The sequence below is a fragment of the Petromyzon marinus genome (assembly GCF_048934315.1).
Source record: "Petromyzon marinus isolate PM22_M1 ecotype Great Lakes invasive population chromosome 75 unlocalized genomic scaffold, UKy_Petmar_22M1.pri1.0 chr75_unloc.2, whole genome shotgun sequence".
Lineage (NCBI taxonomy): Eukaryota > Metazoa > Chordata > Hyperoartia > Petromyzontiformes > Petromyzontidae > Petromyzon > Petromyzon marinus.
Genome location: NW_027422614.1, coordinates 664,334 through 678,887, shown reverse-complemented (window position 1 = coordinate 678,887; position 14,554 = coordinate 664,334). Strand labels below are relative to the sequence as shown.

At 54.8% G+C, this 14,554-nt stretch overlaps 1 protein-coding gene across 1 annotated transcript in view; it reads left to right on the top strand.

Moving 5' to 3' along the window:
* LOC116937404 (E3 ubiquitin-protein ligase UBR4) overlaps positions 1–14,554 on the top strand; it is a gene marked incomplete at its 5' end in the record, with an annotated part of 266,747 nt that overhangs the window by 95,529 nt on the left and 156,664 nt on the right. The window contains 5 exon segments of the mRNA XM_076058468.1: positions 384–474; positions 1,494–1,575; positions 3,819–3,946; positions 5,871–6,000; positions 7,927–8,093. Coding sequence (XP_075914583.1) covers positions 384–474; positions 1,494–1,575; positions 3,819–3,946; positions 5,871–6,000; positions 7,927–8,093 — 598 coding nt within the window.

Sequence of the window (14,554 nt, the reverse complement as noted above, 5' to 3'; positions counted from 1 at the left end):
GTGGGTGGTGATGTGGGTGGTGATGTGGGTGGTGATGTGGGTGGTGATGTGGGTGGTGATGTGGGTGGTGGTGTTGGTGGTGATGTGGGTGGTGATGTGGGTGGTGATGTTGGTGATGATGTGGGTGGTGATGATGTTGGTGGTGATGTGGGTGGTGATGTGGGTGGTGATGTGGGTGGTGATGTGGGTGGTGATGTGGGTGGTGATGTGGGTGGTGATGTGGGTGGTGATGTGGGTGGTGATCTTGGTGATGATGTGGGTGGTGATGTGGGTGGTGATGTGGGTGGTGATGTGGGTGGTGATGTGGGTGGTGATGTGGGTGGTGATGTGGGTGGTGATGTGGGTGTTGATGTGGGTGGTGATGTGGGTGGTGATGTGCGTAGGGACGACAAGGAGGCCACCCAGCACATGAACGAGCTGATTGTGTCGCGCGTCGCCTCCGCCATCAGAGGGCACTGGACCAACCCCGACATGGTGAGCCGTGGTGATGGTCATGGTGGGGGTGGTGGTGGTGATGGTGGTGATGATGGTGATGATGGTGGTGGTGGTGGTAGTGGTGATGGTGGTGATGATGGTGATGATGGTGGTAGTGGTGGTGGTAGTGGTGATGGTGGTGATGGTGGTAGTGGTGGTGGTGATGGTGTTGGGGGTGGTGGTGATGGTGGTGGTGGTTGTTGTGGTGGTGGTGGTGGTTGTTGTGGTGGTTGTTGTGATGATGGTGGTTGTAGTGATGATGGTGGTGATGGTGGTGGTGATGATGATGATGGTGGTGGTGGTGGTGGTGGTCATGGTGACTGTTGTGGTTGTTGTGGTGGTTACTGTTGTTGTTGTTCACCCGGCAGGTGAACTGTGTGAATGAGATGTTGTTGTTGTTGACACTGCAGGTGAACTGTGTTAATGAGATGTTGATGTTGTTGTTGACACTGCAGGTGAACTGTGTTAATGAGATGATGTTGTTGACACTGCAGGTGAACTGTGTTAATGAGATGTTGTTGTTGACACTGCAGGTGAACTGTGTTAATGGGATGATTTTGTTGTTGTTGACACTGCAGGTGAACTGTGTTAATGGGATGATTTTGTTGTTGTTGACACTGCAGGTGAACTGTGTTAATGGGATGATTTTGTTGTTGTTGACACTGCAGGTGAACTGTGTTAATGAGATGTTGTTGTTGACACTGCAGGTGAACTGTGTTAATGAGATGATGTTGTTGTTGACACTGCAGGTGAACTGTGTTAATGAGATGTTGTTGATGTTGTTGATGTTGTTGTTGACACTGCAGGTGAACTGTGTTAATGAGATGTTGTTGATGTTGACACTGCAGGTGAACTGTGTTAATGAGATGTTGTTGTTGTTGACACTGCAGGTGAACTGTGTTAATGAGATGTTGTTGTTGACACTGCAGGTGAACTGTGTTAATGAGATGTTGTTGTTGACACTGCAGGTGAACTGTGTTAATGAGATGTTGTTGTTGATGTTGTTGTTGACACTGCAGGTGAACTGTGTTAATGAGATGATGTTGCTCACCGACTCCATCTCCTTGGATGATCAATGCTGGGAGGAACGCCTCCGCTGTGGTACCCAGCACCATCATCAACACCACCAATACCGTCATCATCATCAACATCACCAATACCACCATCATCATCAACATCATCACCACCAATACCATCATCATCATCAACATCATCAACACCACCAATACCATCATCATCATCAACATCATCAACACCACCAATACCATCATCATCATCATCAACACCACCACTACCATCATCATCAACACCACCACTACCATCATCATCAACACCACCAATACCATCATCATCATCAACACCACCACTACCATCATCATCATCAACACCACCACTACCATCATCATCAACACCACCAATACCATCATCAACACCACCAATACCATCATCATCAACACCACCACTACCATCATCATCACCACCACCACCATCATCAACATCACCACCACCATCATCAACATCACCACCACCATTATCAACACCACCAATACCATCATCATCAACATCATCAACATCACCACCACCATCATCAACATCATCATCATCATCAACATCATCAACATCACCACCACCACCATCATCAACATCATCAACACCACCAATACCATTATCATCATCAACACCATCAACATCACCACCACCATCATCAACATCATCAACACCATCAACATCACCACCACCATCATCAACATCATCAACATCATCATCACCACCACTACCATCATCATCATCAACATCATCAACACCACCAATACCATCATCATCATCAACATCACCATCACCATCATCACCACCACTACCATCATCATCAGCATCAACATCACCACCACCATCATCACCACCATCATCATGATCATCACCATCATCATCACCACCATCATCATCAACATCACCATCATCATCAACATCACCATCATCATCAACATCACCATCATCATCACCACCATCATCATCAACATCACCATCATCAACATCACCACCATCATCATCAACATCACCATCATCATCAACATCACCATCATCATCATCAACATCACCATCATCATCAACATCACCACCATCATCATCATCAACATCACCACCATCAGCATCACCACCATCATCATCAACATCACCACCATCATCAACATCACCACCATCACCACCATCATCAACATCACCACCATCATCAACATCACCACCATCATCAACATCACCACCATCATCATCAACATCACCATCATCATCAACATCACCACCACCATCATCAACATCACCATCATCAACATCACCACCACCATCGTCACCACCATCGTCACCACCATCGTCACCACCATCGTCACCACCATCGTCACCACCATCGTCACCATCACCACCACCATCGTCACCATCATCATCGTCATCACCAATGCCATCATCAATGCCATCATCAACATCACCACTACCATCAACATCATCATCGTCATCATCATCAACATCACCACTACCATCATCACCACCATCATCAACATCACCACCACTACCATCATCAACATCACCACTACCACCATCATCAACATCACCACTACCATCACCATCATCACCATCATCATCACCACCATCATCATCATCACCATTATCACCATCATCGTCATCACCACCACCATCATCAACATCACCACCACCACCACCATCATCACCCCACCATCACCACCACCATCGTCACCATCACTACCACCATCACCATGACCGCCGCCACCATCATCGCCACAACCGCCATCGCCATCACTACCACCACCATCACCACCATCACTACCACCATCGCCACGATCACCACCACCGCCATCATCACCGCCATCACCACCACCGCCATCACCACCACCGCCACCATCGCCACCATCACCACCACCATCACTACCACCACCGCCATCGTCACCGACGTCGCCGCCGCCGCCATCGCCACGACCACCATCACCACCATCACCACCATCACCACCGCCACCGTCACCACCATCACCACCATCACCACCATCACCACCATCACCACCGCCACCGTCGCCACCGTCACCACCATCACCACCACCACCGCCACCATCACCACCATCACCACCACCACCATCACCACCGCCGCCACCATCGCCACCATCACCACCATCACCACCACCACCGCCACCATCACCACCATCACCACCATCACCACCACCGCCACCACCACCACCACCATCACCACCATCACCACCACCACCATCACCACCACCACCACCACCGCCATCATCGCCACTCATCCCCCCCCCCCGTGCCTTGCCCCTCCTCCTCACCGTGTGCAGTCATGAGCCTCTTCCTGATGGCCGTGAGGGTTCAGTCCCCGCTGGTGGTGGAGAGCGTCTCCCTGCCCTGTCTGCGCATCCTGCAGCGCCTCATCCGGCCCCAGCCGCTCACCCGCACCAGCGCCAAGGTGGGGGGCTCGGTGGGGGGCACGGTGGGGGGCACGGTGGGGGGATGTGGGCTGCTATGTGCTACAAACTAGGATAGCTTTGTACCCTGTCAGACAGCTGGGTGGGTGAGTGGGAGCGTGAGCGGGTGGGCGAGTGATTGAGTGGGTGAGCGTGGGTGGGTGAGTGGGAGCGGGTGGGCGAGTGATTGAGTGGGTGAGCGTGGGTGGGTGAGTGGGAGCGTGAGCGGGTGGATGAGTGATTGAGTGGGTGAGCGTGGGTGGGTGAGTGGGAGCGGGTGGGCGAGTGGGTGAGTGATTGAGTGGGTGAGCGTGGGTGGGTGAGTGGGAGCGTGAGCGGGTGGGTGAGTGATTGAGTGGGTGAGCGTGGCTGGGTGGGTGAGTGGGAGTGAGCGGGTCGGTGAGTGGGATTGAGTGGGTAGGTGAGTGGGATTGAGTGGGTGAGTGTGGCTGGGTGGGTGAATGGGAGCGTGAGTGGGTAGGTGAGTGATTGAGTGGGTGAGCGTGGGTGGGTGAGTGGGAGCGTGAGCGGGTGGGTGAGTGATTGAGTGGGTGAGCGTGGCTGGGTGGGTAAGCGTGGGTGAGTGGGATTGAGTGGGTGGGTGAGTGATTGAGTGGGTGAGCGTGAGTGGGAGTGAGTGTGGGTGAGCGTGTGCGTGTGGGGGTGAGCTGAGCGTGAGTGGGATTGAGTGTGGGTGAGTGTCAGTATGGGTGAGCATGTGGGTGAGTGTGTAGGGGTGAGCGTGAGTGTGGGTGAGCGTGAGTGTGTAGGGGTGAGCGTGTGTGAGTGAGTGTGGGTGAGTGTGGGTGAGTGAGTGTGTAGGGGTGAGCGAGTGGGTGAGTGTGTAGGGGTGAGTGTGGGTGAGTGAGTGAGTGTGGGTGAGTGAGTGAGTGAGTGTGTAGGGGTGAGCGTGTGTGAGTGAGTGTGGGTGAGTGTGGGTGAGTGAGTGTGTGGGTGAGTGAGTGTGGGTGAGTGTGGGTGAGTGAGTGTGTAGGGGTGAGCGAGTGGGTGAGTGTGTAGGGGTGAGTGTGGGTGAGTGTGAGTGAGTGTGGGTGAGAGTGAGTGAGTGTTGTCGCTGTGCGTGCTTGTGCTGCAGGAGAGCGTGAGTGTGGGTGAGTGAGTGTGGGTGAGTGAGTGTGTAGGGGTGAGTGAGTGAGTGAGTGTGGGTGAGTGAGTGTGGGTGAGTGAGTGTGGGTGAGTGAGTGTGGGTGAGTGAGTGTGGGTGAGTGAGTGTGGGTGAGTGAGTGTGGGTGAGTGAGTGTGGGTGAGTGAGTGTGTAGGGGTGAGCGTGGGTGAGCGTGAGTGAGTGTGTAGGGGTGAGTGTGAGTGAGTGAGTGTGTAGGGGTGAGTGTGAGTGAGTGAGTGTGAGTGAGTGTGTAGGGGTGAGCGTGAGTGAGTGTGTAGGGGTGAGCGTGAGTGTGGGTGAGTGTGAGTGAGTGTGGGTGAGTGAGTGTGGGTGAGCGAGTGAGTGAGAGTGAGTGAGTGAGTGTTGTCACTGTGCGTGCTTGTGCTGCAGGAGAGCGTGAGTGGGTGTGGGTGAGTGAGTGTGTAGGGGTGAGTGAGTGAGTGAGTGTGGGTGAGCGTGAGTGTGTAGGGGTGAACGTGAGTGAGTGAGTGTGGGTGCGCGTGAGTGAGTAGGGGTGAGTGTGGGTGAGTGTGGGTGAGCGTGAGTGAGTGTGTAGGGGTGAACGTGAGTGAGTGAGTGTGGGTGAGCGTGAGTGAGTAGGGGTGAGTGTGGGTGAGTGTGGGTGAGCGTGAGTGAGTGTGTAGGGGTGAACGTGAGTGAGTGTGGGTGAGCGTGAGTGAGTAGGGGTGAGTGTGGGTGAGTGTGGGTGAGTGTGGGTGAGTGTGTAGGGGTGAACGTGAGTGTGTAGGAGTGAGTGGGTAAGTGAGTGAGTGTTGTCGCTGTGGGTGCTTGTGCTGCAGGAGAGCACCCCAGAGTCTCGCTGCTCGGTGCGGCCCTACAGCAGCGAGCTGCACGCTCAAGTGGAGCCCTGGCTCGCTGCTGAGCCAGGGGCCTCATTCCTCGCGTGGAGACGCAGCCTGCCTGCCCGTGGTAACGCAGACTCACTCACTCGCACGCTCACTCACTCGCTCACTCACACGCCCGCTCGTTCACACGCTCACCCGCTCGCTCACCCGCTCGCTCACCTGCTCGCTCGTTCACCCGCTCGCTCGTTCACACGCTCGCTCGTTCACACGCTCGCCCGCACGCTCACCCGCTCGCTCGTTCACACGCTTGCTCGCTCGCTCACCCGCTCGCTCGTTCACCCGCTCGCTCGTTCACACGCTCGCCCGCACGCTCACCCGCTCGCTCGTTCACACGCTTGCTCGCTCGCTCACCCGCTCGCTCGTTCACCCGCTCGCTCGCCCGCTCGCTCGTTCACCCGCTCGCTCGTTCACCCGCTCGCTCGTTCACCCGCTCGCTCGTTCACCCGCTCGCTCGTTCACACGCTCGCTCACACGCTCACCCGCTCGCTCACTCACCCACTCGCTCGCCCGCTCGCTCACCCGCTCGCACGCTCACCCGCTCGCCCACTCGCTCGCTCACCCACTCGCTCACCCGCTCGCTCGCTCACCCGATCGCTCGCTCGCACGCTCACCCGCTCGCACGCTCACTCACCCACTCACCCGCTTGCTCACCCACTCGCTCGCCCGCTCACTCACCCGCTCGCACGCTCACCCGCTCGCTCACTCGCTCACCCACTCGCTCGTTCACACGCTGGCTCACTGTACTCATTCACTCGCACTCACACACACACACTCATACACTCATTTCACACTTGCACTCATTCACACACTCACACTCATACACTCATTCACACACTCACATTCACACACTCACATTCAACACACACTCACTTTCAACACACTCATTCACACACCACACTCATCACACACTCCTACACACTCACACACTCATTCACACACACTCATTCACACACTCACATTCACACACTCACATTCACACACTCACATTCACACACTCACTCATTCACACACTCACACTCATTCACACACTCACATTCACACACTCACATTCACACACTCACATTCACACACTCACTCATTCACACACTCACACTCATTCACACACTCACTCATTCACACACTCATTCACACACTGCCAATCATTCACACACTCACACTCATTCACACACTCATTCACACACTCATTCACACACTCACATTCACACACTCACATTCACACACTCACATTAACACATTCACACACTCACACACTGACATTCACATACTGACATTCACACACTCACACACTCACACTCATTCACACTCACACACTCACACACACTCTCACACTCACACTCATTCACACTCACACACTCATTCACACACTCACACACTCATTCACACACTCACATTCACACACTCACATTCACACACTCACATTAACACACTCACATGAACACATTCACACACTCACATTCACACTCACACACATTCACACATTCACACACTCACACTCACACATTCACACACTCATTCACACTCACACACTCACACACACTCACACACACACTCACACACTCACACACTAACTCACACTATCTCACACTCTCACACACTCACACACTCACACACACTCACACACTCACATTCTCACACACACACTCACACACACTCACACACTCACATTCACACACTCACATTCTCACACACACACTCACACACTCACACACTCACATTCACACACTCACATTCACACTCACACACTCACACACACACACACTCACACACTCACATTCACACTCACTCACACACACACACACTCACACACACTCACACTCACACACTCACACACACACACTCACATTCACACTCACACACTCACACACACACACACTCACACACTCACTCACACACATACTCACTCATTCACACTCTCACACATTCACACTCACACACACTCACACACACACACACTCTCACACTCATCTCCCCCCCCGCGCCCCGCCCCCAGTGGCTGAGGGTGGTGCTGTGAGGCCTGGGGACCGTGCGGCATTCCGGTGGCGCTTCCTGGCTGAGAAGTACCTCTGGCGTTGGCGGCTCGCCATGCAGAGGGGGGGGCACTGCACTCGCCTGCCCCCCATGGAGCTTCAGCTGGGGCACAACAACTGGCTTCGTCAGGTGGGGGGTGATGGTGATGGTGTGGTGTGACGTCAGCTGGGTCACAACAAGTGTCTCTGTCAGGTGGTGTGACGTCAGCTGGGTCACAACAAGTGTCTCTGTCAGGTGGGGGGTGGTGGTGTGACGTCAGCTGGGTCACAACAACTGGCTTCGTCAGGTGGGGGGTGATGGTGTGGTGTGACGTCAGCTGGGTCACAACAACTGGCTTCGTCAGGTGGTGTGACGTCAGCTGGGTCACAACAAGTGTCTCTGTCAGGTGGGGGGTGGTGGTGTGACGTCAGCTGGGTCACAACAACTGGCTTCGTCAGGTGGGGGGTGATGGTGTGGTGTGACGTCAGCTGGGTCACAACAACTGGCTTCGTCAGGTGGTGTGACGTCAGCTGGGTCACAACAAGTGTCTCTGTCGGGTGGTGTGACGTCAGCTGGGTCACAACAAGTGTCTCTGTCAGGTGGTGTGACGTCAGCTGGGTCACAACAACTGGCTTCGTCAGGTGGTGTGACGTCAGCTGGGTCACAACAAGTGTCTCTGTCGGGTGGTGTGACGTCAGCTGGGTCACAACAAGTGTCTCTGTCAGGTGGTGTGACGTCAGCTGGGGCACAACAACTGGCTTCGTCAGGTGGGGGGTGATGGTGTGACGTCAGCTGGGTCACAACAAGTGTCTCTTTTGGGTGGTGTGACGTCAGCTGGGTCACAACAAGTGTCTCTGTCAGGTGGTGTGACGTCAGCTGGGTCACAACAAGTGTCTCTGTCACGTGGTGTGACGTCAGCTGGGTCACAACAAGTGTCTCTGTCAGGTGGGGGGTGGTGGTGTGACGTCAGCTGGGGCACAACAACTGGCTTCGTCAGGTGGGGGGTGATGGTGTGGTGTGACGTCAGCTGGGTCACAACAACTGGCTTCGTCAGGTGGTGTGACGTCAGCTGGGTCACAACAAGTGTCTCTGTCGGGTGGTGTGACGTCAGCTGGGTCACAACAAGTGTCTCTGTCAGGTGGTGTGACGTCAGCTGGGTCACAACAACTGGCTTCGTCAGGTGGTGTGACGTCAGCTGGGTCACAACAAGTGTCTCTGTCGGGTGGTGTGACATCAGCTGGGTCACAACAAGTGTCTCTGTCAGGTGGTGTGACGTCAGCTGGGGCACAACAAGTGTCTCTGTCGGGTGGTGTGGTGTGACGTCAGCTGGGTCACAACAAGTGTCTCTTTTGGGTGGTGTGACGTCAGCTGGGTCACAACAAGTGTCTCTGTCAGGTGGTGTGACGTCAGCTGGGTCACAACAAGTGTCTCTGTCACGTGGTGTGACGTCAGCTGGGTCACAACAAGTGTCTCTGTCAGGTGGTGTGACGTCAGCTGGGTCACAACAAGTGTCTCTGTCACGTGGTGTGACGTCAGCTGGGTCACAACAAGTGTCTCTGTCGGGTGGTGTGGTGTGACGTCAGCTGGGTCACAACAAGTGTCTCTGTCAGGTGGTGTGACGTCAGCTGGGTCACAACAAGTGTCTCTGTCAGGTGGTGTGACGTCAGCTGGGTCACAACAAGTGTCTCTGTCACGTGGTGTGACGTCAGCTGGGTCACAACAAGTGTCTCTGTCGGGTGGTGTGACGTCAGCTGGGTCACAACAAGTGTCTCTGTCGGGTGGTGTGACGTCAGCTGGGTCACAACGTGTGTCTCTGTCGGGTGGTGTGACGTCAGCTGGGTCACAACAAGTGTCTCTGTCAGGTGGTGTGACGTCAGCTGGGTCACAACAAGTGTCTCTGTCGGGTGGTGTGACGTCAGCTGGGTCACAACAAGTGTCTCTGTCGGGTGGTGTGACGTCAGCTGGGTCACAACAAGTGTCTCTGTCGGGTGGTGTGACGTCAGTTGGGTCACAACGTGTCTCTGTCAGGTGGTGTGACGTCAGCTGGGTCACAACAAGTGTCTCTGTCAGGTGGTGTGACGTCAGCTGGGTCACAACAAGTGTCTCTGTCGGGTGGTGTGACGTCAGTTGGGTCACAACGTGTGTCTCTGTCGGGTGGTGTGATGTCAGCTGGGTCACAACGTGTGTCTCTGTCAGGTGGTGTGACGTCAGCTGGGTCACAACAAGTGTCTCTGTCGGGTGGTGTGACGTCAGTTGGGTCACAACGTGTGTCTCTGTCGGGTGGTGTGATGTCAGCTGGGTCACAACAAGTGTCTCTGTCGGGTGGTGTGACGTCAGCTGGGTCACAACAAGTGTCTCTGTCAGGTGGTGTGATGTCAGCTGGGTCACAACAAGTGTCTCTGTCAGGTGGTGTGACGTCAGCTGGGTCACAACGTGTGTCTCTGTCGGGTGGTGTGACGTCAGCTGGGTCACAACAAGTGTCTCTGTCAGGTGGTGTGACGTCAGCTGGGTCACAATAAGTGTCTGTCAGGTGGGGTGGTGTGACGTCAGCTGGGTCACAACGTGTGTCTCTGTCGGGTGGTGTGACGTCAGCTGGGTCACAACAAGTGTCTCTGTCGGGTGGTGTGATGTCAGCTGGGTCACAACAAGTGTCTCTGTCAGGTGGTGTGACGTCAGCTGGGTCACAACAAGTGTCTCTGTCAGGTGGTGTGACGTCAGCTGGGTCACAACAAGTGTCTCTGTCACGTGGTGTGACGTCAGCTGGGTCACAACAAGTGTCTCTGTCAGGTGGTGTGACGTCAGCTGGGTCACAACAAGTGTCTCTGTCACGTGGTGTGACGTCAGCTGGGTCACAACAAGTGTCTCTGTCGGGTGGTGTGACGTCAGCTGGGTCACAACAAGTGTCTCTGTCGGGTGGTGTGACGTCAGCTGGGTCACAACAAGTGTCTCTGTCAGGTGGTGTGACGTCAGCTGGGTCACAACGTGTGTCTCTGTCGGGTGGTGTGATGTCAGCTGGGTCACAACAAGTGTCTCTGTCAGGTGGTGTGATGTCAGCTGGGTCACAACAAGTGTCTCTGTCAGGTGGTGTGACGTCAGCTGGGTCACAACAAGTGTCTCTGTCGGGTGGTGTGATGTCAGCTGGGTCACAACAAGTGTCTCTGTCGGGTGGTGTGACGTCAGCTGGGTCACAACAAGTGTCTCTGTCAGGTGGTATGACGTCAGCAGGGTCACAACAAGTGTCTCTGTCAGGTGGTGTGACGTCAGCTGGGTCACAACAAGTGTCTCTGTCAGGTGGTGTGACGTCAGCTGGGTCACAACAAGTGTCTCTGTCGGGTGGTGTGATGTCAGCTGGGTCACAACAAGTGTCTCTGTCAGGTGGTGTGATGTCAGCTGGGTCACAACAAGTGTCTCTGTCAGGTGGTGTGACGTCAGCTGGGTCACAACAAGTGTCTCTGTCGGGTGGTGTGATGTCAGCTGGGTCACAACAAGTGTCTCTGTCAGGTGGTGTGATGTCAGCTGGGTCACAACAAGTGTCTGTCAGGTGGTGTGATGTCAGCTGGGTCACAACAAGTGTCTCTGTCGGGTGGTGTGATGTCAGCTGGGTCACAACAAGTGTCTCTGTCGGGTGGTGTGACGTCAGCTGGGTCACAACAAGTGTCTCTGTCAGGTGGTGTGACGTCAGCTGGGTCACAACAAGTGTCTCTGTCGGGTGGTGTGACGTCAGCTGGGTCACAACAAGTGTCTCTGTCAAGTGGTGTGACGTCAGCTGGGTCACAACATGTCTCTGTCAGGTGGTGTGACGTCAGCTGGGTCACAACAAGTGTCTCTGTTGGGTGGTGTGACGTCAGCTGGGTCACAACAAGTGTCTCTGTCAGGTGGTGTGACGTCAGCTGGGTCACAACAAGTGTCTCTGTCAGGTGGTGTGACGTCAGCTGGGTCACAACAAGTGTCTCTGTCAGGTGGTGTGACGTCAGCTGGGTCACAACAAGTGTCTCTGTCAGGTGGTGTGACGTCAGCTGGGTCACAACAAGTGTCTCTGTCGGGTGGTGTGACGTCAGCTGGGTCACAACAAGTGTCTCTGTCACGTGGTGTGACGTCAGCTGGGTCACAACAAGTGTCTCTGTCGGGTGGTGTGACGTCAGCTGGGTCACAACAAGTGTCTCTGTCGGGTGGTGTGACGTCAGCTGGGTCACAACAAGTGTCTCTGTCAGGTGGTGTGACGTCAGCTGGGTCACAACAAGTGTCTCTGTCAGGTGGTGTGACGTCAGCTGGGTCACTACAAGTGTCTCTGTCGGGTGGTGTGACGTCAGCTGGGTCACAACAAGTGTCTCTGTCGGGTGGTGTGATGTCAGCTGGGTCACAACGTGTGTCTCTGTCGGGTGGTGTGACGTCAGCTGGGTCACAACAAGTGTCTCTGTCGGGTGGTGTGACGTCAGCTGGGTCACAACAAGTGTCTCTGTCAGGTGGTGTGACGTCAGCTGGGTCACAACAAGTGTCTCTGTCGGGTGGTGTGACGTCAGCTGGGTCACAACAAGTGTCTCTGTCGGGTGGTGTGACGTCAGCTGGGTCACAACGTGTGTCTCTGTCAGGTGGTGTGATGTCAGCTGGGTCACAACAAGTGTCTCTGTCAGGTGGTGTGACGTCAGCTGGGTCACAACAAGTGTCTCTGTCAGGTGGTGTGACGTCAGCTGGGTCACAACAAGTGTCTCTGTTGGGTGGTGTGACGTCAGCTGGGTCACAACAAGTGTCTCTGTCAGGTGGTGTGACGTCAGCTGGGTCACAACAAGTGTCTCTGTCAGGTGGTGTGACGTCAGCTGGGTCACAACAAGTGTCTCTGTCAGGTGGTGTGACGTCAGCTGGGTCACAACAAGTGTCTCTGTCAGGTGGTGTGACGTCAGCTGGGTCACAACAAGTGTCTCTGTCGGGTGGTGTGACGTCAGCTGGGTCACAACAAGTGTCTCTGTCACGTGGTGTGACGTCAGCTGGGTCACAACAAGTGTCTCTGTCGGGTGGTGTGACGTCAGCTGGGTCACAACAAGTGTCTCTGTCGGGTGGTGTGACGTCAGCTGGGTCACAACAAGTGTCTCTGTCAGGTGGTGTGACGTCAGCTGGGTCACAACAAGTGTCTCTGTCAGGTGGTGTGACGTCAGCTGGGTCACTACAAGTGTCTCTGTCGGGTGGTGTGACGTCAGCTGGGTCACAACAAGTGTCTCTGTCGGGTGGTGTGATGTCAGCTGGGTCACAACGTGTGTCTCTGTCGGGTGGTGTGACGTCAGCTGGGTCACAACAAGTGTCTCTGTCAGGTGGTGTGACGTCAGCTGGGTCACAACAAGTGTCTCTGTCAGGTGGTGTGACGTCAGCTGGGTCACAACAAGTGTCTCTGTCGGGTGGTGTGACGTCAGCTGGGTCACAACAAGTGTCTCTGTCAGGTGGTGTGACGTCAGCTGGGTCACAACAAGTGTCTCTGTCGGGTGGTGTGACGTCAGCTGGGTCACAACAAGTGTCTCTGTCGGGTGGTGTGACGTCAGCTGGGTCACAACAAGTGTCTCTGTCGGGTGGTGTGATGTCAGCTGGGTCACAACGTGTGTCTCTGTCGGGTGGTGTGACGTCAGCTGGGTCACAACAAGTGTCTCTGTCGGGTGGTGTGACGTCAGCTGGGTCACAACAAGTGTCTCTGTCAGGTGGTGTGACGTCAGCTGGGTCACAACAAGTGTCTCTGTCGGGTGGTGTGACGTCAGCTGGGTCACAACAAGTGTCTCTGTCGGGTGGTGTGACGTCAGCTGGGTCACAACGTGTGTCTCTGTCAGGTGGTGTGATGTCAGCTGGGTCACAACAAGTGTCTCTGTCAGGTGGTGTGACGTCAGCTGGGTCACAACAAGTGTCTCTGTCAGGTGGTGTGACGTCAGCTGGGTCACAACAAGTGTCTCTGTTGGGTGGTGTGACGTCAGCTGGGTCACAACAAGTGTCTCTGTCAGGTGGTGTGACGTCAGCTGGGTCACAACAAGTGTCTCTGTCAGGTGGTGTGACGTCAGCTGGGTCACAACAAGTGTCTCTGTCAGGTGGTGTGACGTCAGCTGGGTCACAACAAGTGTCTCTGTCAGGTGGTGTGACGTCAGCTGGGTCACAACAAGTGTCTCTGTCGGGTGGTGTGACGTCAGCTGGGTCACAACAAGTGTCTCTGTCACGTGGTGTGACGTCAGCTGGGTCACAACAAGTGTCTCTGTCGGGTGGTGTGACGTCAGCTGGGTCACAACAAGTGTCTGTCGGGTGGTGTGACGTCAGCTGGGTCACAACAAGTGTCTCTGTCAGGTGGTGTGACGTCAGCTGGGTCACAACAAGTGTCTCTGTCAGGTGGTGTGACGTCAGCTGGGTCACTACAAGTGTCTCTGTCGGGTGGTGTGACGTCAGCTGGGTCACAACAAGTGTCTCTGTCGGGTGGTGTGATGTCAGCTGGGTCACAACGTGTGTCTCTGTCGGGTGGTGTGACGTCAGCTGGGTCACAACAAGTGTCTCTGTCAGGTGGTGTGACGTCAGCTGGGTCACAACAAGTGTCTCTGTCAGGTGGTGTGACGTCAGCTGGGTCACAACAAGTGTCTCTGTCGGGTGGTGTG